The sequence below is a fragment of the Coenobita brevimanus genome, chromosome 94 (genome assembly GCF_032717465.1).
Source record: "Coenobita brevimanus isolate Jiangsu-jjx chromosome 94, ASM3271746v2, whole genome shotgun sequence".
NCBI lineage: Eukaryota > Metazoa > Arthropoda > Malacostraca > Decapoda > Coenobitidae > Coenobita > Coenobita brevimanus.
The window spans coordinates 19554618-19580056 of NC_137047.1; the positions used below are offsets into that span (position 1 = coordinate 19554618).

At 43.1% G+C, this 25439-nt stretch overlaps 1 protein-coding gene across 2 annotated transcripts in view; it reads left to right on the forward strand.

The window, feature by feature from the left end:
- The window catches only part of Slik (Sterile20-like kinase), a 452675-nt gene that overhangs the window by 233783 nt on the left and 193453 nt on the right, over positions 1-25439 (forward strand). For both annotated transcript variants that reach the window (XM_080282573.1, XM_080282574.1), the window contains exon 9: positions 1072-1147. In XM_080282573.1, the coding sequence (XP_080138699.1) occupies positions 1072-1147 (76 nt within the window). The remainder of the gene's footprint in view (positions 1-1071; positions 1148-25439) is intronic.

Sequence of the window (25439 nt, forward strand, 5' to 3'; positions counted from 1 at the left end):
GTAGACACCAGTAATGAAAATAACCTTTTGATTTGATGGTGGTAGTAATTAAGAATAAACTGATGGTGATATTTTATTGAAGAGTAAAGTTAACTAAAAGAATGAGAAGCGTCATATTCACAAGAACAGAAATTGTTGGGTAGGAATGATTAATTGTAAGAATTTCGTATTCACAGACAAAATATGTTGATGAGAGTGTTGGCTCATAGAGTTAGTTTAGAGAAATATGAGAGAAAAGGGTCATCTGGTTTATGATTAAGAGAAGTAGAATCAGTGTTAATATTGCCGATCTAGTCCCTCCAGTCTTTTTAGGGGTTATTTTTCAAGTACAGTATTAAGGAAAAAAGTGAGTGTAAGCTTGTGGACCCTGAACCAGTTAACATTTATTTTCATTTGTTGCTCTATTTGTTTATTGAAAAGCTTTGTCATTGCAGTAATTTTGCAGACAAATTAACTATTATCAAGGAGGTTTAACTGTTGGAATAGACTGGTGTTTGCATATGACACCACCGCTGGCAGTTGCATCTTTTCTAGGAGCCAGGGTTAGGGTCAAATGTAAGTAAAATGAGATAAGATTTAGTCAAAATACAGAGATCACCACCAAAACATGCAGTGTGGGCAATTCAAGTGAGCAAACACTACATTCAGTTCTATCTATGGCCACTCGGTAAGCAAGTCTGGCAGGCACAGGAATTGCAAGTGCCCTCATAATTTTGCCAGACCATCTGATAACGGAAATTTGGCATTGTACCTGTGTGTATGCACACAAACATACACACTTGAATAGTGTACTGTACATGTTTTATTTCTGATATTAGAAGTTTTTGCTTGGCCTGGGACTATTAGGCATAATTTTATTAAGATAATTTTTATGTGTATAGTAGATGTTGAGAAGACCGTAATTAATCCAGTGATAGGTTTGCTTTTGTTTTAATGCATAGTAATTTTGGCAAAATGTTCATGCAGTCATTGGAATTACATGAAAGTATTTGTGTATGATAATAAAAGCTTTAATTTTTTGCAAAGGTGAGGATTTACGAAAATTTTCATTATGGCTGCATGATGTTGCAGGATCAGCGCATTTCCCGGATTAGTGAAGATGAACCTAGTCAAGATATTCCCTTCTCCGACACCTCCTCCACCACAAGTAAGCATTTCTTTCACTCTACACATTGTATTTGATTGTCACATGTTCAGTGGACACACCCATAAAAAGTGATATTCAACCTATCTTGTGACCACCCCTTGCATTATGTAGGATGGGGTGAAGGAGACATCTCAGACCCGAAGGAGATGGAAGCTAGGATGCTCAGGGTTCTGTTAACTGCCATGAAGGCAGAGACCTCTCTACCAAAGTTTTTGGTGAAATGTGTGGTAGGTGGTGGCAACCATCATCCACTCACTTGATGTACTGCTGTCTACTTCCTCCATAGCCTTTATCATTCTTTTTCTGTGCCTGCCCTCCTCTCTTCCTATTTCTCCTATTTTTCCTGTCTCTTCTTATTGCTTTTCTTTACAGGTGGCTTTACATTGAGTGACAAGCCAAATGGTTTCCTGTAAGCCAGGACACTGTTTACAACGCCAGGTGGTAACCATATAACCAAACCATACGTGCTCTCTACGTGCCAAGAAGTGGGTTGGTGGAGGGTTAGTGCCCCTCCCCTAAAAAAAAAAATAACTCAAAGTCAAATACCCACTCCTTACGGGATTGTGGTGCCTGGCAATAGATAGATAGATAGTCTGTCCCTTGAATTGCCTGATAAGTGGTAGAGTAATGTCTCAGAGTAAGTAATGTCATTCAGTTTCCTCACATGTGGGTGCTGCAAGTTTTTATTTTTGATAGTTTTTGCTCTCTCTCTCTCTCTCTCTCTCTCTCTCTCTCTCTCTCTCTCTCTCTCTCCCTTCTTTCTCTGTTTTCCCTCTGTCATTGATCAGCTTATAGCATGAAACAGGCATTGGAAATGGTGGTAAGAGAAATCATCCCATGCTCGCAGAACTTAGAAGTGAGTACATTACCTCATGTCTCCATTTACAGTTGGCTCATGTCATTCTGTTTATGAATACAGCTTCATATTTCATTTTATCCACAACAGCAGCAAAGTCTCCAAACTTCCCCTTATGTGTGCATTCTCATGTCAAGTGCATGCTTGGGCCATGCAGACTTCAAGGTTACTGCATGAGAATCATGATGAACTGAGTGCACCTGCGTGGCTCTAATTAGATTGGCCATCCTTGTTTTGGCTAGAAAATTGTTGTTGTTGCCCAGCCCTGGTTAGTATGATTGAACAGACCCATCAACCACAGGTAAGCAACTGCCCCAATGGGTTGTGCCACAGGCTTCATTGATGTTGTGTCTGCATCTTAGAGTGGCATCTGCTGTATGGTGCTCCTTTATGTGTGTTATGTAGCTGAAGTGGAGGGAGGGGGAGACTGAGGATGAGGTGCAGGGATGGAGTTTAGAGGTATATGAGGGAGTGGGGAGTGAGTTGGGGGGAGGGCAATCAAATGGTGGGTGACAGAGTGACTTGGAGGCGTTTTGTCTGCGGCCACCCTTTGCGGGATTAGGGCGTCGGGCTGTAGATAGCTAGATGATTCCCATGCATGTGGTTCATGAGATACTTAGCTATTGGCGAGCAAAATTACCATATCCATTGATATTATTCCCCTTCATATTTGTAAAGGATCAGATTCATCAATAGTAATGCCAACTGCCAAACCATCAGCAAGTCTGCTCCTTCATTACCTGAGTTCACACTCACCATAAACTCACTCATTCCATCGTCATGCTTTCCATTCTTGCTAATACGGGTATTGTTGTTTCTGAATCCATCCAACATCCAATCCTACATTGCCCTATGAGAAATGTAGGAGCCCAGGGCTCAGCAGTTGGTCCTGACATTTAAGATGAGAATGACCAGCCTCACTCATCCCTGAGTGGCATTACATGAGCAGTCAACCCCAACCATCCCTTGGATATCATGTTATATAATTATGCTATGTGACGAAGATAGATAGATAGATAGATGTGAAGAATCCTTAAGGAGACATGCTTAACATTGGCAATGATTGTGATGTATACCTTTCCTGATATTTAGTACAGTGCTCACAGTGAGGTATTCTTCACAACAGAAATTAAAATACAAATGGTCATCATCCCTGCTTATTGAGACAAGGAATAGCCCATGATAGATTTTACATAATTTTGTTTATGTAAACTATATATCATGGATTTATAGCAAGAGTTAGTGATGAGAAAGAGTGAGTCAGGGTTTAAAGAAGTCATAGTGGTGGGAGGTGATAAGAAGGGTAAGCATGACAGAGGTTACCAGTGTGGAACATGGGAGAGAAGGGTGCTGAAATGCGAGTGGTGTGAGTGACTAATAATATGATAAGATGCTATGAAATTGCAGTCTCTATGGTGTTCTTCCATTGTGCAAAAAGCAAATGATAATGAAAGTATTTGCTCCTTGATGTTTGTTAGCTTACTGATCCCTGCACAAACAGCAGACATGCACACCAGTAAGAAAATATTTATGGTCATGTAGATACAACAAAAAGGTGTGACGCCTCATACACAGAGGACAGGACAGTCATAGAAGCAGGCAGAGGGAGGGAGGAAATAATTTGCTCATATAATGGCAAACTGATAAAAGGGGAAATGTGAGGTGTTAATCCAGATGTGTGGCAGTTAGGCAGTTGGTGTTATTGATGATGAATCTGATGCTTTACAAATATGAATGAGAGGGATGTAAATGAATATGGTAATTTTGTTCACCAGTAGCTAAAGATCTCATGAACCACATGTATAGGAATCATTTCTTGAATTTATTTTGGAGTGACAAATTTTAATCCATCACATCTGGGGGTTGTTTTCACCACCCAAACCACCAGCAGGTGTTTTTCTTAAAAATCACCATTATTTAAACCATAATTTCTCAGCTAAAACAATAATATAATATTATAGTGTAATATTGTAATATAATGCTACAGTCATAATAATAATACAATAACAATAATACTACAAAACACTAGATCATGTATACATGCCACCCGGATGTCCTCAAGTCGTCATGTATACATGCCACCCAGGCGGGATTGGTTAAAGGGAAGGGTAGTAGTAGTTGTTCCCTAGGCAATCTGGCCGAACAGCCCTAAGTCCCTAAGGAAGGCCATGGCCGAGGCTGGGCTATCCCACAGGGCTCTCAAGGAGTTTATGTTGTGTTGTTGACGTGGGTGATTGTATGCAATGCAGTCTTCTATGATGCGCTTAATAGTATGGGGCACTGTGTTGCATTCTGGACATGCATCAAGTCATCCAGCCTCTTCTGGTAACTTAACCCCCCCCCCCCATCCCGACGTTTTCTGGGCAGTGATACGCCCCAGTCCCGACATTTTTGGACTTTTTTTTTTTTTTTTTTTTTTTTTTTTTTTTTGGCTCAAACATCCGCTTTTGGTGAGAAACATCGAAAATTCATAGAGAAATCGATCACCTGAGGTTTAAAATACTCGATCCAGGTAGGAGTACCTCCTTACCTTACTGGGTTTTCTATCAGGCTGGCTGCAAAGAAAACGAGCTCTATGGGAGGATAACTATTCCACACCACTCATAAACGGTATTTATTTATTTATTTATTTATTTGGTACAAATTTATATGTAGTACGAGAGTATATTGGTTTTCAAACGGTAATATAGGCATTATAACCATTGTTTCACTCACTAACTCATCACCATTCCTGACCCTTTTTTGCCACATTACCTGATCATCATTTCTGACTGATTCTTCCTCTAATGTTTGTCCTCCACATTGTCATCAATTGGGGAATCACTCTGGCCCTGAATTTCGTACCGTGGCATGACATGGCTTTACTGGCCAGGTCACCAATAACAGGTGAATTGCTGAGAAAAGGGCATGCAGGGAGGGGGGAGGAAGTCATGCTGGGTAAGGCATTGTCCCTGCCTGGCATCTCGTAGAGGAAGGTGTCCCGTGTATACGTGCCGAAAATCACTCGCGAAAATTGAAAATTGTTCAAATTAGGGACCTTGCAATGTTGCCGCGTTAATTTACGTCTCCGGGATATAAGTGCACATCATGTGAGGATGTGAATTCACGTCTCCGGGACGGGGCGGGTTAAGAGGGCTGGATGGTGCCCACATCTCAGCCTGGCCAAGTGGACCCTGTCCTCACGAGGGAGATAGGATTCGGAGGGATGGATATCAGGAGGCCATGCATGCAGCTGTGTGTTGTCTTTGAGTGACTGAATGGAGCAGCGAGTGATTTGAGTATGGATATTCTTCTGGAAGTTGGTCTGATGGGGGAGAGGTGACAATATTTGTGTATGATCTCGTGTGCTGGGTGTTGTTTTGATGTTCCTTGGTGTGGGTGGATGTGCTGCCATGTACTGTAGTGGATGTTGTGGGTTTGTGGAGGCTGCACCGAGAATTTGGGTGCCTCTCATGCCTAGGTGATCCTTGGCTTTGAGGACTTTGGTTTCTTGATGTAGGTGGTCTGTGGGTGTTGAAGCTGTGCAGCCTGTGATTATTTTTAGGGTCATGTTCTGTATGGTCTGTACTGTAGAGTGTTGTAGTGTGTTTTAGTGAGGTAAGAAGCCCAAGCAGGGCTTGCATATTTCATCACTGAACATATACCGTATATATTGTTTGTATGCTGTGGTGGTGGTTTCTTTGTTGTGTCCAAATGTTGTGTGGGCAAGTGACCTCAGGTCATTAAGTCTTGGTGTTATTTTATTTTTAATGTTTGTGATGTGTTGTTTAATAGACATTGCTGTATTTTATGTTACACCAGGGATTTTGGTGGTGTGTGTGTGGTAGGGGAGTGTTGTTTATGGTGAGGTGTGGAATGTGACTGTGTTCTGCTGTCCAGTTTGGGAGAAGGGTCACTGTAGATTTGGCTGGGGCATTTTTAGCCTGTTTGTGGTGAACCATTCGTGTAGTGTGTTGAGGAAAGGTTGGAGGATGTGTGGAGCTGTGTTTGCATTTTGGTGTGTACATGTGAGTGTTATATCATCTGCATAGGAAGCTATGTATATCTGTGGTGTGTGGGGTGTGGGTATGTCATGCATGTATAGGTTAAAGAGTGTAGGGGACAAAACAGATCCTTGGGGGACGCCATTTGTGAAGTTTCTGATGTTTGATAACTGACTGGCAAATGTTACATATGCACAACAGCCTGCTAAGTAGTTTGCCAGCCATCTTTTTGTGTTATTGTGCATGTTTGTGTTGAGTATTTTGTTTGTAAGGTTGTGGCTGGGGATGGCATAAAAAGCTTTGCTAAGGTCTAGTGTGATTAGGAGTGTTCTGTGTGGTGGCCCAGCTGAATTCATGCCATGAAAAACCCTTTGTGTAAGGTCTGTAAGAAGGGTGTTTGTGGAGTGCAGTGGCCTAAAGCCATGTTGTGATGAGGCTAGGGGTGTGTGAGGTGTAACTAGTTGTAGTACCAGTCATTCAATGACTTTAGAGGGGGTGCAGAGAAGTGTGATGGGGCGGTGTGAAGAAGGTAACATGGGTTCTTTGTTGGGTTTAGGGATAGTGATGATATTGCCATGCTTCCAGATGTTGGGTATTGTGTTGTGTGAGTAGCTGTAGTTTGATATGTTGATGAGTGCTTGTATGCCTTGTGGTCCAAGGTGTTTAAGGTGAATGTTGCTTATGTTGTCTGGTCCATAGGCAAATGAGTGCTTAAGGTTGCTGATGATGTGCTTCGTCTAGTTGTAAGTGAAAGGTGCATAGTCTGGGTCTGTGGGGAACTGTCTCTTATGTCGGATGATACGTCGGTCGTTGTGATGGGGGTTTAGATGGCTGACATGTGAAAAGTGATTGATGAGAGAGTTAGTTTGTTGTTTGGTTGAAGGTATGGTGTCTGTTGTTGTGATGGCAGTGTGTGATTGTGTAGTGTTGCTTTTAGAAAGTGTGATACTGTTTAGTGTTTTATAGAGTTTGCTGATGTTTGTGGTCAAGTGTCTGGAGAAAATTTTTCCAGTTTAGTGTTTCCTGTTCTGATATTTTATTGTTTATTCGAGTGTTGAGTTCTTGTATTTGTTGTACGGTGTCTTGTGTATGGGGTGCTGGGGAGTGTTGTAGTGTGTCCCATTGTCTGATGAGGCCTTTAATTTCTGGTGTGAAGTTGGAGTTGTGTCTCTTTCTATTGCCTCTAGGGATGTGTCTTTTGTCTGCATTTTGTATAATTGTATTGAAAGTGTGCACAGCGGTGTTGATGTTTGTGATGGGTGTACTGTTTAATGTTTCAAAATGTTGTTCTGTTGTTAAAACTGTCGATGGCCCCTTTTACGTCACTTGCAGGTAAAGGCAAAGTCTTGTAGTAGTTTCCTGACAATATATTAAACACCGTCTTGAATCAATATACAGTACAGCGATGGTGGACAATTGCACGTCCTACCCCAGAGTCGTTTAAACAGCTACTGATTGCCGGTTTCCCACCGGCCAGAGAGAGAAAAGCGGTGCGACTCGGAAGTCGTGACTCATATCACGTAGACATAACACTGAGCAAGCGTTGATGCCCTACTTGGATCCTGCTTACAACTACTTACGTACTACTTACATACTATATTTACATATTATATAATATCTACAAAAAGGTTACAAACAATTTTCCCCCTCATCAAAAAGTGTGTGTCCTGACACAGTGGTTGGGCATCAAGTCATAATATGACAAGAATACAAGTGGTCTGAGTATACAGTGAACCGGGATTACACGGGAGTACAATAATAAATGAGATATTGCTACATAATTCACAAAGCTGGATGTAAGAAAGGATTAATATATTTACAGTACATGGCTATGTTGGAAAAATACCATAAACCTATAGGTTTGGTCAATTTACAAATATATATATAAAATCACAAAATGGGTTTTACTCAGAACTACCATTTTCCAGGTCTTTTGGTTGTCGCACTAACCTTGTTGCTACACGGATCTCATGCATCCTTTTGTCCATTCGCATGAGACAACAATACAGGATACAAACAATTGCAATAAAACCTAGAAAACATAAGACAACTGGAGGAAATACGAAGACTGGATGTGACCAGGAGCGGTTAAAAGCTGAGGAGAACTGGTTCATAATGAAATTAGAATTGTTTAGATAGTTTAACATACGTAGGTTTTCTGATGTGATAGAAAGATTGTCTGTTGGTAGATGAAAGGTAGTATTAATAGTTTTGAAGATGTTATACTTGTGGGAGCAGAGTGCGAAGTGATAATGTGTGGCATGGGCTATTATAGACTCAGACTTTACTGTACAGTAATCAGGAGCCTTATATAAACCAATTGCGGATAGTGAACGGACAGGGGTCCCTGGACAAATAAGACTGACTGGAGTTGAGACACTAAAGAAGAAGTAGAGGATGTGATTTAGACGAGCATGGTGTACCTGACTTTTGGGAGCCGAAACGAAGGTACAGACAGGTTGTACTGAAAAGTTACGGACTAAGGCAGATTCGCAAGGAGCAACGCTGCCAGGAAAAATTGTTATGCGGTACGCAGCACAAGCACGAGAGTTGGGTGTGAGAAGGGCACATCTACCGAGGTCACTTGAGGAGAGGAAGGCAATATAGAGATGATCATGGGAGAGAAGAAAGTACTCTGAAGAGACAGAGGCTTGTACTAGGGAGTTATTGTACCAGAAGGGAAAAGGAATGATGTGAAAGAGATCGAGTATGATGGAAGAACGAAGAGGAATATGAACAATTATATCTTTAGTAAGGAATGTGGCTTCTAGTATTGAGTAGTAGTGTTCTAAAGAGGAAAATGGAATCATAGGAGACAAGCCGAATGTTGAGTGAGCCCATTCCAAGGTAGAACGAAGGTCAGAGAGAGATACTAAATCTAGGGTCACACGACTATCAACAGCATTGACTAAAATGTGAATTACACTAGTAACTTGGGAGACAAGAGAGTCCAGAGAAACCAGCAAATTATCAACATGTAATTTAACATACATCATCTCTGAAATAATATTAGCCTGTGATACTTCACGTTTAAGAACAATCGTAAAATTATTTAATGCATTAGTAACATCATGTAGATGGTGACTCATCTGTTGCATCATAAAATGTTCAATACGTAACACTTTGTTTTGGGACTCGATGGCATTGGATAATTGGATTAAGTACTTTTTATAACCAGAAAGTTCACGGTGAGTCGCTACACCAAATAATCCACTGAGGATTTCTCCTCCAAGGTCAAAAAGTCCACGTTTCACTCGTGAACGACCCACAGGCATTTGGTGAGGGAAGGAATCTTGAAGATGGTTGAACTGATAACGAATATAGTCTAATTTCCAGCAGATGGGTAGGTAGGTGGGTACAAAAATGTGTCATTGGGATGTCAGTTTCTTATAATGAGGTGATCTTAGAGGTGATGTTGATACAGATGTTAACGACAGTGTGATATGATAACGTTATGCAAGAGACTTAGTGGCAGAATGCAACTTGGCGCGATAGTCATTAACAGTAGGGGAGGGCTGAATAGTAATGTCAGAAGGAAGGTTTAGAGAAGAGGAAGAAGGCTGAGTAGAAATTTGTTGTGGGGGTGTGGACTCTCTTTGTGGTTCCTCCAAGACTATGCGTTTTGATGCACATTTGAGATGATCTGCATGCACCCATGTTGTCTCTGCCTTGTGTGGATCTCTTAATTCGAATTTATTACCTTTACAAGATATGACACGGAAGGGACCCAAGAATTTACTGTTTAGTTTTGATTCTCTGTCATGATCTAGGGCAAAAACTAAGTCACCTACTTGGATGGCAAAATCTGTGGCAGCGGCATGTTGGTTACATACCATCTCCTCATTTGTAAGGGCCAGATTATCCAGAACATATTTATGAATTTTCTGGAAGTTGGATAGGTTTACTCGCACATAGTTATGGTAGTCGTAGATCGGATCAGGCTTGGATTGCGACAGTGAATAGGGTAGTCTTTTGTCAAAGCCTTATATGATGAAGAATGTGTTTCTCCAATTGACTTATTGATGGATGAATTAATTGAAGCAGCTACCTGTGGAATCCATTCATCCCAGGTGGAAGCCTGATCTCCTACTGTGTGACGCAGACTCTCCAGTATCTTTCTATTCTGGCGCTCTACTAGGCCATTGGAGGCTGGATGATGGGCCACTATGTTGCATTTCTTAATTCCATATCGAAGACAAACTTCTTCCAGAACTGAATTATTGAACTCTGACCCGTTATCAGTTAAAATTACTTCTGGTGTTGTGAAAGGGCAAATAACTGAATTAATAAAGGCATGTGCTACTGCGTTAGCAGACTTTTCACGCAATGGAACTAAGATAACAAATCTAGCGAAATGATAGACTGCCACTAACAGATAAATGAAGCCAGATTCTGTACGAGGCAGCTTCAGAAGATCGAGAGAGACAGTTTGCCAAGGTTTTGATGGTACTGGGTACTGCAATATAGGAGCAAGTTGACTGGTTGTTCCCTTGTGACGGGCACATGATAAACATGCATCGCAGTGCACTTCTATATCCTTTCGCATAGTGAGCCAATAATATGACAGATGTGCTTGCCATAAGCTTCTGTCTTTGCCAGGGTGTGATGCATGAGGGGTGTCATGGATTAAATGGAGGGCAGCAGGATTTAAGTCTGTTGGAATGACTGGTTGCTTAACTTCGCGATGAGGTACGTTTTTACCTGTCAGTACTGAGTTTTTATAGAGCAATTCATTGTTGAGGAAGAAATCAGATGCAGGGACTGGTAACTTTGGCAGAGAAGAATCATCGCCTGACTCTAGGAAATATATGACCTGTGACCATACGGGGTCCTCACACTGGAACCTACGTAGTGTGTCATAATTGAACGCTAAGTTTACGTCGCAACTGGTTGAGACTGTGGCAACATGCCGCGAGAGAGCATCGGCTATGACATTGGATTTTCCAGGAACGTATTCAAATGTTGGATTATAGTCAGTCAAAGTGACTGTCCAACGTGCAAGTCGACCAGTAAGGTTACGTCCCCGAAACAAGTCACATAAGGGAAGATGGTCGGTTTGGATGTGAACAGGATATCCGTATATGATGTCGCGGAAATGTTTTAGGGACCAGACCACGGCAAGGGCTTCCCAGTGAGTTACACTGTAATTCATTTCCGCGGAGTTTAGCACACAGCTAGCATAGGCAATGACACGTTTCTTTCCTTCGGAATCATGTTGCATGAGAACGGCACCTAGGCCTACTCCGGAAGCATCAGTACAGAGAAGAAATGGTTTAGAATAATCAGGGAATGCCAAAACTGGTGATTGTGCTAGATCAGTTTTTAGTGTTGTGAATGCGGTTGCCTGGTTCATCAGCCCACACAAAAGGCGCATCCTTCTTTAACAATTTTGTTAATGGCTTAGCTATCTTGGCATACGATTTTATGAACTGTCAATACAGTAATACCCACTGAGACCGAGGAAACTGCGTACAGTGTCGGTGTTGGTTGGAGCTGGGAAATTCGTCACGGCTCTAACCTTGTCATCTGATGTGTGAATTCCGTGAGCGTCAACAACATGTCCTAGGAATTGGAGTTTCTTACGTAAAAAGTCACACTTTGATAGCTTGATCTTAAGTCCATCTTGCTTGAGTCTAGTGAACACATCGGCTAACTTTTCTAAGTGTTCCTCCACTGAGTGACTAGCGATTATGACATCATCTAGATAAGCAAAAACTGAGTGACCTATCATGCCGGTGAAAACTGTATGAATTAATCGCATGAACGCTGAAGGTGCATTTCTCAAACCACCGAATGGAAGTCTACGGAATTGGTAATGACCAGATGGAGTACTGAAGGCAGTGATAGGACGAGATGATTCTTCCATCTCGACTTGCCAGTAACCACTTAAAAGATCTAGGGAGGAAAAAACACAATAGTTTTCGCCTAAGGATTCCAGCAAATTAGTGAGTACAGGAATTGGAAATCTGTCCGGGACAGTCAGTGCATTCACGCGTCTGTAATCTATGACTGGTTGTAACTCACCACCTTTCTTTGAAACCAGAAATAGTGGGCTGTTCCACAGGCTATCAGAGTGTTCAATGACCTCATTATCCAACATGTCCTGAATAAGACGATCGGCATGTTGACATTGGCTATGTGGTAAACGGTAGGCAGGAATATATACTGGCTGAGCACCTGGCTGTAATGTAATATTGTACTTTACCAAATTTGTTTTGCCCATATTCTCACCGGGTAGGGCTACTACTTTGCGATAGTCTCGCAAGAGATTAATTAATTGATGTCGGTGTTCCGGGAAATCACTTTGTTTCACATGAGAATCAAGATTAGATGGAATATTGGTGGACTGAGCAACAGAGCACACATCGGCAACAGGGTATGGGAAGTCCTGGCACACACGTACGGCCGCTGGGTATACCAAGAAATCGCCAATCTGAGTTCTCGTTCATAAGGTGTAAGCGGCGTTTGTTGTGTTTGCAATATACAAGTAGCATAAACCATCCTCCAGCACCGTACACAACGCTGACTCATAAGCTAAGCCATTCATACAATACGTCTCAGGTAAGGTTAGTACATCCTCTCCTGCTTTCGCACCCACAACACGAACAGAGACTTTGGTAAACTTGCGCGGCAACAAAATTGTGCACTGATTTGTTACTGCACGTCTTATCTCCGCATGTTGTAAAACATCAGTCACACTATCTGAGGTAGTTATGAGACGTGTCTGAGTCGGCGAGTGTGCCACTGTCAGAGGGGTTGATACGATCTGTAATTGAATGCTCAGAGGATGTAGTACTAGATGGTAGTGTACCTGGCTGTTCAGGTAACAGCGTGTGTATTTGGTTACTCTTGACTTCTGTTGGAATCATGTGAGACTTAATAACTGAGTCGGTTTGGGAAAGTACCGGACGTGGATATTCCATACTAGATATTGAGAAACCATTGACATGTACACAACGAGAAGCGGGGAGGAGAGTAATGGCTTCTTGGGCCATTGTCGAAAAGCCAATGAGACTGTCCACTGGATACCTAAGATCATTAGTGACATGAAACTCTACGTCAAAAGGTCTTAAGGCTTTATCACGTTGTACTTCTAGTGTGATCTTTTCTTTGACCTGAAATTCTGAGCCATCCCACAGCTGCCACCAAATGTTAAAACTGTCGATGGCCCCTTTTACGTCACTTGCAGGTAAAGGCAAAGTCTTGTAGTAGTTTTCTGACAATATATTAAACACCGTCTTGAATCAATATACAGCGATGGTGGACAATTGCACGTCCTACCCCAGACCCGTTTGAACAGCTACTGATCGCCGGTTTCCTACCAGCTAGAGAGAGAAATGCGGTGCGACTCGGAAGTTGTGACTCATAGACATAACACTGAGCAAGCATTGATGCCCTACTTGGATCCTATTTACAACTGCTTACAACTACTTACATCTACTTACATACTACTATCATTTTTCATTTCATTCATTGCCAGTTGCAATGTATCCCAAACAGGGTGGCCAAGGGCTTAGAGTTAATTGTTTTACAGGGAGGGGCACTAATCCTCCACCAACCCCGCTTGACACGTAGGGAGTTATGCCAACAGCATCTGGTGTTCCCAGGCGGTCACCCATCCAAGTACTAACCAGACCCAACGTTACATACTACTTACATACTATATTTACATATTATATAATATCTACAAAAAGGTTACAAACTCAGTTTCAGTTGTGAAGGCCTCCCGGTTGGGTCTCTTATAATTAGTGCAAGTGTGTCTGTGGCCAGCTGGGGTGATTCTGGTTTTGGTAGTTATGATTGGAAGGTGATCAGATCCAAGGGTTTTGACCACTCTCCATGATGTAGTGGGGGCTAGGTTTGGAGAACAGAAGGTGATGTCTTAGGATGATGGGAGGACGAGGGCTTTGTGTGGGATATGATTATGTTGATGTAGATTATTCAGTGTGAAAAGATGATCCGTCTGGGATTGTATTACCAGCCCTCTCTCTGTGTCAGGATTGTTTACATGCCAGGCCGACGCCTTGGCGTTGAAATCACCACCCAGGATGATGTTGGGTATGTTAGTGATGTGGTGTATTTGTGGAGAATACTTGTGGGAGATGATTGAGGGGGAATGTATGTGTTGGCAATTGGTATACATGATTTGTTACCAGTGCGTATTTTAATTGATTGTATTTCTGTTGTGGTGTCATGTGGAGGGAGAAGTGACTTTGTGTGTGCACTGGTATCTTAGGAGTTAATGGATTTGTGTACCAGGGTGATGAGTCCACTACCACCGCCGTCTTGTCGAATGGTGATGAAATTGTAAAATGTAGGTGTTGTTTGTGTTCTGTCTAATTTTTTTTCTTGTAAGATGGCAATGTGTATGTTATGTTGTTTGATGAATTGTGTGAGTTTTTGTTTTTTGGTGTTTATGCCATCTATGTTTAATTGAAGAATGTTTATGTTGTGTGTGCGATGTGTGTTGGCTGCTGCAGCACCAGGGAGAAGTGGTGGTGTGGGTGGAGGGAAAGGGGTAGAAGGTTGTGGTGGAGGTAAAGGTTGGGGTAGATTAGGATGGGGTGGAATGGGAGGGGTTGGGGGAGTGGATGGTGTATGAAGGATCGGTGGGTTTGGCTGAGGAGGTGTGGAAGAAGTAGGAGTAGGATTGTTGGGAGGGTTAGTGGGTGGGGGAAAGGAGCATAGGGAGCAGGTCCAGGTGTTTGTGTAACGTTTTCTAGATGCAAGTGTTGTGCAGGTGTAATGGGTCCAGTTCTTGCAGGAATTGCATTGAGCTGAACCCTTTGTCTGTCGGCTCGACATGATTGGTTTTGAGCATGTTGGTCATATATATTTGTTGGTGGGTCCTGGATTGCTCTCAACGTCCCCGGCTAGAAGAAGTTGTCGAGAAATGACTGCCAGGGAGTCATTTCTCGGTGCAGAAAAAACAGTGTTGTTGTACGTGTTGTGCTGAGGACTGTGGTACTTGCCCGGGTGACCGAAGCCACTCCCAGGTTCTTGGGCCCCATGAGGGGCTGAGGGGGGATATGCGGTGGTTTGGCCCCCGTGCTGTCTTCCTCTTCCCTTCAACAGCCTCTGGGGGTTAGACCCATGACGAAGATGCCACCGCTCCAGGTCCAGTGAAGGATTGTGGGTTGATGAAACAATCACTTTAGTTTTGTCTTTACATTTTCATCTGACACATGTTAGTAAAAGTTATGACATGGTATTTATCTTTTATCGTTTGGAGAATCATTGATACTACTTTCCACCAAATACTCCCTGTTGCATATCATGCAGGCTGTAATTGTAATATTGAATGGAGATCCACTCACTCGATGTAGTGTGGCTCTCGGGTGTTTGCCCTTTCCTCTTCTCCATCCTTCTTTCCGTCCATACCCTTCTGTCTTTCTTTCCATCATTCTTTCCTCTTCCTTTTACCAGTGGGTGACTCTACACAGAGTGACAAGCCAAATGGTTTCCTATACAATAGGAAACCATTTACTACGCTGGGTGGTAACCATATAGCCAAATTTTGGCACCTGGTTGTTGAGTGGGTAATTATGGAGCTCCAATCAGATTGAGTCGGTGAAGGTTTACATCCAAGGGATGGTTGGGGTTTATTCCTCACAAAATGCCACTCAGGGGTGAGTAGTAGAAATAGTAGTAGTTGTTCCCTAGGCAGTCTGGCCGAGCAGCCCCAAGTCCCTTAGGAAGGCCATGGCCGGACTTTCCCACAGAGCTCTCAAAGAGTGTATATTGTGTTGTTGGCATAGGTGATTGTGTGCAAAGCAGTCTTCTATAATGTGCTTAATAGTATGGGGTGCTATGTTGCATCCTGGACAGGCATCAGCGACGGAGCCATCCAGCCTCTTCTGGTAGCTTAAGAGGGCTGGATGGTGCCCACATCTCAGCCTGGCCAGGTGGACCCTGTCCTCACGAGGAAGATAGGATTCAGAAAGGTGGATGTCAGGAGGCCGTACATGCAGCTGTGTGTTGTCTTTAAGTGTCTGAATGGAGCGGTGAGTGATCTGAGTGTGGATATGCTTCTGGAAGCTGGTCTGAGGTGGGCGAGGGGGGAGAGATGACAGTATTTGTGTATGGTATCGTGTGCTGGGTGTTGTTTTGATGTTCCTTGGTGTGGGTGGATGTGCTGCCATGTACTGTAGTGGATGTTGTGGGTTTGTGGAGGCTGCAGCAAGAAACTGGGTGCCTCTCATGTCTAGATGATCTTTGACTTACAGGACTTTGGTTTCTTGATGTAGGTGGTCTATGGGTGTAGTAGCTGTGCAGCCTGTGATTATTTTTAGGGCCTTGTTCTGTATGGTCTGTAGAGTGTTGTAGTGTGTTTTGGTGAGGTTAGATGCCCAGCCAGGGCTTGCATAATTCATCACTGAACGTATGTATTGTTTGTATACTGTGGTGGTGGTTTCTTTGTTGTGTCCATATGTTTTGTGGGCAAGTGACCTCAAAGCATTGAGTCTTGGTGTTATTTTATTTTTAATGTTTGTGATGTGTTGTTTAAATTACATTGATGTATTGTATGTTACACCAAGGATTTTGGATGTGTGTGTGTGTGGTAGGGGAGTGTAGTTTATGGTGAGGTGTGGGATGTGACTGTGTTCTGCTGTCCAGTTTGTGAGAAGAGTCACTGTAGATTTGGCTGGAGCTATTTTGAGCCTGTTTGCGGTGAACCATTCGTGTAGTGTGTTGAGGTAAGGTTGAATGATGTGTGCAGCTGTGTTTGCAGTTTGGTGTGTACATGTGAGTGTTATATCATCTGCATAGGAAGCTATGTGTATCTGTGGTGTGTGGGGTGTGGGTACGTCGTGCATGTTTAGGTTAAAGAGTGTAGTGGACAAAACAGATCCTTGGGAGATGCCGTTTGTGAAGTTTCTGATGTCGGAAGACTGACCGGCAAATGTTACCTGTGCACATCTGCCTGCTAAGTAGTTTGCCAGCCATCTTTTTGTGTTATTATGCATGTTTGTGTTGAGTATTTTGTTTGTGAGGTTGTGGCGGGGGATGGCATCAACAGCTTTGCTAATGTCTAGTGTGATTAGGATTGTTTTGTGTGGTGGCCTAGCTGAATTTATGCCATCGAAAACTCTCTGTGTAAATTCTGTAAGAAGGGTGTTTGTGGAGTGTAGTGGCCTAAAGCCATAATGTGACTGGTCTACGGGAATGTGAGGTGTGACTAGTTGTAGTACCAGTCGTTCAGTGACTTTAGAGGGGGTGCAGTGGAGTGTGATGGGGCGATGTGAGGAAGGTAACGTGGGTTCTTTGTTGGGTTTAGGGATAGTGATGATATTGTCATGCTTCCAGATGTTGGGTATTATGTTGTGTGAGTAGCTGTAGTTTTTTATATGTTTGTGAGTGCTTGTATGCCTTGTCGTCCTAGGTGTTTAAGGTGAATGTTGCTTATGTTGTCTGGTCCACAGGCAGATGAGTGCTTGAGGTTGTGAGTGATGTGCTTCGTCTGGGTGTAAGTGAAAGGTGCGTAGTCTGGGTCTGTGGGGAACTGTCTCTTACGTCGGATGATACGTCGGTCATTGTGATGGGGGTTTAGATGGCTGACTTGTGAAAAATGATTGATGAGAGTGTTTGCTTGTTGTTTGTTTGAGGGTATGGTGTCTTGTTGTGATGGCAGCATGCAATTGTGTGGTGATGCTGTTGGAAAGTGTGATGCTGTTTAGTGTTTTGTAGAGTTTGCTGATGTTTGTTTTGTGGTCAAGTGTTTGGAAGTAATTTTTCCAGTTTAGTGTTTGCTGTTCTGATATTGTTTTCTTTGAGTGTTGAGTTCTTGTATTTGTTGTATGGTGTCTTTTGTATGGGGTGTTGGGGAGTGTCGCAGTGTGTCCCGTTGTCTGATGAGGCCTTGAATTTCTGGTGTGAAGTTGGGGTTGTGTCTCTTTCTGTTGCCTCTAGGGATGTGTCTTTTGTCTGCATTTTGTATAATTGTATTGAAAGTGTGCACAGCAGTGTTGATGTTTGTGATGGGTTTACTTTTTAGTGTATCTAGATGTTCTGTTTCATTTACAAAGGCCTCCCAGTTGGCTCTCTTATTATTAGTTTATGTGTGTTTGTGGCCAGCTGGGGTGATTCTGGTTTTGGTAGTGATGATGATTGGGAGGTGATCAGAACCTAGGGTTTTGACCACTCTCCTTGATGTAGTGGGGGCGAGGTTTGGGGAGCAGAAGGTGATGTCTGGAGATGATGGGAGGATGAGGGCTTGGTGTGGGATATGGGTATGTTGGTCTAGACTGTTTAATATGAAAAGGTGATCTGTCTGGGATTGTAGTACCAGCCCTCTGTCTGTGTCAGGGTTGTTGACATGCCAGGCCGACGACTTAGCGTTGAAATCACCACCCAGGATGGTGTTGGATATGTTAGTGATGTGGTGTATCTGTGGAGAGTAATTGTGTGGTACTGTGGGGGACTATTGGGGGGGAATGTATGTGTTAGTGATTGTTATATGTGATTTGTTGCCAGTGCGTATTTTAATTGACTATTTCTGTTGTGGTGTCATGTGGGGAGAGAAGTGACTTTGTTTGTGCACTGGTATCTACAAAGTTGATGGATTTGTGTACCAGGGTGATGAGGCCACTGCCGTCGGCCCGGTCTTGTCGAATGGTGGTGAAGTTGTGAAATGTCAGTGTTTTCTGTGCTCTGTGTAGTTTTGTTTCTTGTAAGATGGCAATGTGTATGTTCTGTTGTTTGATAAATTGTGTGAGTTCATGTTTTTTGGTGTTTATGCCATCTATGTTTAACTGAAGGATGTTTATGTTGTGTGTGCGATGTGTTTTGGCTGCTGCAGCACAGGGAGGAGGTGGTGTGTGTGGAGGGGAAGGGGTAGGAGGAGGTTGTGATGGAGGTAAGGGTTGAGGTGGATTAGGATGGGTTGGAATGGGAGGAGTTGAGGGACTGGATGGTGTGGGAAGGGTCGGTGGGTTTGGCTGTGGAGGTCTGAAGGAAGTAGGAGTAGGACTGGAAAGGGGGTTAATGGGTGTGGGGAAGGAACATAAGGAGCAGGTCCAGGTGTTTGTGTAATGTTTCCTGGATGCAAATGTTATGCACGTGTAATGGGTCCAGTTCTTGAAGGAATTGCGCTGAACTGAACCCTTTGTCTGTCGGCTCGATGTGATAGGTTTTGAGCATGTTGGACATATGTATTTCCTGTTATGCACGTGTAATGGGTCCAGTTCTTGAAGGAATTGCGCTGAACTGAACCCTTTGTCTGTCGGCTCGATGTGATAGGTTTTGAGCATGTTGGACATATGTATTTGTTGGTGGGTCCTGGATTACTCTCAATGTCCCCGGCTGGAAGAAGTCGTCGAGAAATGACAGCTGGAGAGTCATTTCTCGGTGTAGGGAAAATGGTGTTGTTGTGTGTGTTGTGTTGGGAGATGTGGTACTTGCCCGGGCGACCGAAGCCACTCCCAGGTACTCAAGCCCCGTGAGGGGCCGGGGGGTTTGCGGTGGATTGGCCCCCATGTTGTCCTCCTTTTCTCTTCGACAGCCTCTGGGGGGTAGACCCACGACGAAGACGCCACCGCTCCAGGTCCTCAGGGGTGAGTGAGGCTGGTCACTCTCATTTAAAATGTCAAGACCAACTTGCCTAGCCCCAGGCTCCTACACTCCTCATGGGGCAGTGTAGGATTGGATGATGAATGAATGAATGAATGTATCACTTTTATAGAAGGCTGAAGCAGGATTTGATCTACAAGTGTTACACATCACTGTAACATTCCCCGTATTGTGGGGGACATAATGAGGTCGCTGATTAATAAATTTAGTTTTAACATAGAAGTGTACAGTTTGCATGTCTAAGTGATATGGGATGGAACAGTTGGTCACCCTGACTCAATTGGCCACTGATCTGCTGTGGGTGAAGGTTGCAAAGCAGGATGGTAAACTGTTGTCACTTTAATTTCAGTTAGTTACCTTCATTATATTATGGCAGCTGTTGCTTTAACATGAAGAATCTATTAATATACATATTGTGAGGGATATTTTCAGTAAGATCTCTCAAATTCCACTTGCCAAATATCATGTTCATGCTGGCCTTACGGTATCATGTGGGAACCCTGGGAGTAAGATTCTGCCACATCTTTTGTTTTCTTTCTAATAAAATTTTGTCACATCCTTAAGAAAACAAGCTTGTGAGGAACACTAATACATATACTTAAATATTTAACATAAATGTGCATACATACTTATTGACGATTATTCCCTTTTGCCACAATAACCGAACCATAAAATACAGCAGCCAGTCAAGATCACCATTACAATTGATCAAGTTCATTCATAGAATTCTTCACTTTACTGAACAGGTTACCAGGTATTGTCAACCAGCCACTTGGAGTGCTACAGGTTCATGTGTTTGAAGGTGTACATGTTGAGTTGTGATTCAGTGGTGAGGCCTAGGTGGTTGTTTTGATTGTGTTAGTACCAGACATTGTTTTTAGTTTTGTAGTCCTCAGCAATAATAGGGTTAGGAGTTTGTGTAATGGCGAGGAGCTGAAGGTTGTACAATATTGCTTTGTTGCAGCAGGGGAGGTGTCCGAGGGAAAGTTATGCTAATAATGGTGATTTCTTGGTGTCATTCTGGGAAAGTGATTGTGATGTTTGTTTTGTGTCTTGGTGGAGGAATGTGTGAATGTATGTAATGAAGCCTTATCTATCACACCCAGTTCTATCTTAATCTTTAATGTAGACTGCTGGTACTCCCTCCCCAGGTCATACATGCCAGAACTTCCTAAGCAAGACAGTGCTAGATCTGTCTGTGTGTCTGTCTATTGCCAGATACCTTAATCCATAAGGGGTGGCCAGAAACAACTCGCCTCCGTGTCGCCTGGTCCACCGCCATTTCACTGCCCTGCTCCCAGCTCACATCCCCCCCCTCTCTCATATACCCCATCCCTCTATCTTATCCTTGGCCTCCTCCTCCCACTTCCCTCCTCCATCTCACTCACATACGCTCTTCTCATTACTCTCTTGCTCTCCATCCTCTTCACATGGCCAAACCACCTCAGTGTATTTCTCCAAACTATTTCTAACATCCACATCCACACTATGACGCTTTTTCACCTCCTCATTTGTTGGTCTGTCTCTCTGTGTAACTCCACATGCTCCTCTCAGATAACTCATTTCCACTGCCCTTACTCTTGACTTGTGTCCTTCCAACAAGGTCCAAGTTTCACTTACATATGTTAGAGTTGGTAGTGTATCACAGTACCATCATGCAGCGACATTTTTACTTCCATGCTCACTTCCCTGTTTCATATCACTGCGTTCAAGGAACCAGCGACCATTTTTCCCTAGCTGTACCTTTTCAAGTACTTCACCCTCCAAACTTCCATCCTTATTCATCACACTACCCAAGTACTTCAATGTAATGTACTTACATTTTCCATTTCTTCATCATCCAGCATCACTGTACATCCAGTGACTTCATTTCTCACAAAGACCATAACTTTACTCTTTCCTACATTCACCTTTAGATTCCGTTTCTTACACACACTTTCAGACACATTCACCGGGCCATCCAGTTCCCCTTTGTCTTCACTTAACAATATCATCTGTAAACAACAGTACAGAGAGTTTCCAAATGTTGCTTTCTCTTATTAAAGCCTCTCCAGCATCCACTGCCCTACCTTGTATCTGTTTTATAACCCCTTCCATATACAGATTGCACAACCATGGATACCTGACACATCCCTGTTCCAATCCAACATTCAAATTGAAAAATTCATTCAATTCACTTTCCACACGCACTGCAGCGTTAGTCCCCTCATACATACTATTCATGGCATTCAACGACTTACATTTACTCCACATATTCGTAATATTTTCCACATTCCTTGGTTATCCACCCTGTCATATGCTTTCCCCAGATCCATGAAGCTCCATCCAGTGACTTCATTTCTCACAAAGACCATAACTTTTCTTTCCTACATTCACCTTTAGATTCCGTTTCTTACACACGCTTTCAGACACATTCACCGGGCCATGCAGTTCCCCTTTGTCTTAACTTAGCAATATCATTTGTAAACAACAGTACAGAGAGTTTCCAAATGTTGCTTTCTCTTATTAAAGTCTCTCCAACATCCACTGCCCTACCTTGTATCTGTTTTATAACCCCATCCATATACAGATTGCACAACCATGGATACCTGACACATCCCTGTTCCAATCCAACATTCAAATTGAAAAATTCACTCAATTCACTTTCCACACGTACTGCACCGTTAGTCCCCTCATACGTACTATTCACGGCATTCAACAACTTACATTTACTCCACATATTCATAATATTTTCCACATTCCTTGGTTATCCACCCTGTCATATGCTTTCCCCAAATCCATGAAGGTAACATACAGTGTCTTTGCCCTCTCTAGAAACTTTTCCACTAAAGACCCAAGAATAAATATCTGATCCACACAACCTCTTCCCTTCCCAAAACCTCCCTGTTCTTCACCCACTAATTCCTCAGTTATTTCCCTAATTCTGTCAATAAGTATCCTAGCAGACACTTTTCCCATTACACTATGAAGACAGATGCCCCTATGATTACAACACACTTCTTTTCTCCCTCTCCTTTGTACAAGGGAATAAGTATACCTGACTTCCAATCCTCTGGGACTCTGCCTTCCTCCCAATCTGCACATCTTCCATATCCATTCTACTACTGTCCTTCCCCCGTGCTTCAGCATTTCACCACACGACTCCATCAGTTCCTGGGGCTTTTCCCATTTGGCTTTCTTCATTGCTTCCATTACTTCCATTCTAATGATTTCTTCCTCCTTTCTTACCTCCCTCCTTCTCCCGGCCATTCCCCAGTCACTTATCCTTGTGTTACTTCATTTTATATGTTTAACAGTTCCTGAAAGTGTTCTCTCCATCTGCTCACTTTTTCTCCCATCTTCACTAGCAATCTGCCATTTTCATCGTTTGCTCCCCAACTAACTTCTTATCACCTTGTCTTATTCTCTTTGCCCCGTTCCAAAACATTTTTTTACATTCCCTCCACTTTATACTCAAATTCCTTCCCAATTAGACACTTCACCAGATCCTGTTTCAGAAACTTGCCACTAGGTTCGCTTCCGTCTCCCAGCTCTGATGCGGGATAGGCATTGACAAAGTAGCCAGTGCTTAATTTCTTTTTAATTTTGACACAAAGTAAAACACCCCAAAACATATTTCACTCATCAAATTACTCAGATGGCATGATATGCTACAAAGAAATTCGAATATGGGACCCGTTTGGTTCTATATAATGTATTGTTAGTGTCATTTTGTAAACTCAGCTTTCATCAGTTTACTCATCTTTGTAAGCATAACATAGAGACAAAACCTAGGCAATTTTACTAGAACCATCCATAAAGCAAGATAACAGTGATTAAAATATTTGTCCTTCGTTAGTATCCACAAAAGAAAATAGATATGTAGCCGCAGATTTGGCAGTACCTTTCGATATGCCGCCCTGCCTGATGTATGACTTTTCATAACAATATGGACCTGTTGGACGTCTTGATCATCTTAGTAGCCTAAGTCGAATATAAAGAATTCTTTTAAATATTTCCCTGGCTCCATCGCACAGTTTAGTAAGTTTACACTTCAACCCCTTGTACCCTGCTATGGTTATAACGTCGTACCACACTGCCGTTTGTTTGGATTAATATGGCTGATTCACCAACTAAGCAATCATTGTTGTTGTTGTTGTTGTTGTTCCCTAGGCAGTCTGGCCGAACAGCCCCGAGTCCCTTAGGAAGGCCATGGCCGAGACCGGGCTTTCCCACAGAGCTCTCAAAGAGTGTATGTTGTGTTGTTGGCATAGGTGATTGTGTGCAGTGCAGTCGTCCATAATATGCTTAATAGTATGGAGTGTTGTGTTGCATCCTGGACAGGCATCAGCGACGGAGTCATCCAGCCTCTTCTGGTAGCTTAAGAGGGCTGGATGGTGCCCACATCTCAGCCTGGCCAGGTGGACCCTGTCCTCACGAGGAAGATAGGATGCAGAAGGGTGGATGTCAGGAGGCCGTGCATGCAGCTGTGTGTTGTCTTTCAGTGACTGAATGGAGCGGAGAGTGATCTGAGTGTGGATATGCTTCTGGAAGCTGGTCTGAGGTGGGAGAGATGACTATTTGTGTTTGGTATCGTGTGCTGGGTGTTGTTTTGATGTTCCTTGGTGTGGGTGGATGTGCTGCCATGTACTGTAGTGGATGTTGTGGGTTTGTGGAGGCTGCAGCAAGAAACTGGGTGCCTCTCATGTCTAGGTGATCCTTGACTTTGAGGACTTTGGTTTCTTGATGTAGGTGGTCTGTGGGTGTAGTAGCTGTGCAGCCTGTGATTATTTTTAGGGCCTTGTTCTGTATGGTATGTAGAGTGTTGTAGTGTGTTTTGGTCAGGTTAGAAGCCCAGCCAGGGCTTGCATAATTCATCACTGAACGTATGTATTGTTTGTATACTGTGGTGGTGGTTTCTTTGTTGTGTCCGAATGTTGTATGGGCAAGTGACCTCAAAGCATTGAGTCTTGGTGTTATTTTATTTTTAATGTTTGTGATGTGTTGTTTAAATGACATTGATGTATGTTACACCAAGGATTTGGGGGGGGGGTAGGGGAGTGTTGTTTATGGTGAGGTGTGGGATGTGACTGTGTTCTGCTGTCCAGTTTGTGAGAAGAGTCACTGTAGATTTGGCTGGGCTGGGCTATTTTGAGCCTGTTTGCGGTGAGCCATTCGTGTAGTGTGCTGAGGTAAGGTTGAATGATGTGTGCAGCTGTGTTTGTGTTTTGGTGTGTACATGTGAGTGTTATATCATCTGCATAGGAAACTGTGTGTATCTGTGGTGTGTGGGGTGTGGGTACGTCGTGCATGTATAGATTAAAGAGTGTAGGGGACAGAACAGATCCTTGGGGGACGCCGTTTGTGAAGTTTCTGAGGTTAGAAGACTGACTGGCAAATGTTACATGTGCACATCTGCCTGCTAAGTAGTTTGCCAGCCATCTTTTTGTGTTATTATGCATGTTTGTGTTGAGTATTTTGTTTGTGAGGTTGTGACGGGGGATGGCATGAAAAGCTTTGCTAATGTCTAGTGTGATTAGGAGTGTTCTGTGTGGTGGCCTAGCTGAATTTATGCCATCGAAAACTCTCTGTGTAAATTCTGTAAGAAGGGTGTTTGTGGAGTGTAGTGGCCTAAAGCCATAATGTGACTGGGCTAGGGGAATGTGAGGTGTGACTAGCTATAGTATCAGTCGTTCAGTGACTTTAGAGAGGGTGCAGAGGAGTGTGATGGGGCGATGTGAGGAGGGTAACGTGGGGTCTTTGTTGGGTTTAGGGATAGTGATGATATTGTCATGCTTCCAGATGTTGGGTATTATGTTGTGTGAGTAGCTGTAATTTAATATGTTGGTGAGTGCTTGTATGCCTTGTGGTCCTAGGTGTTTAAGGTGAATGTTGCTTATGTTGT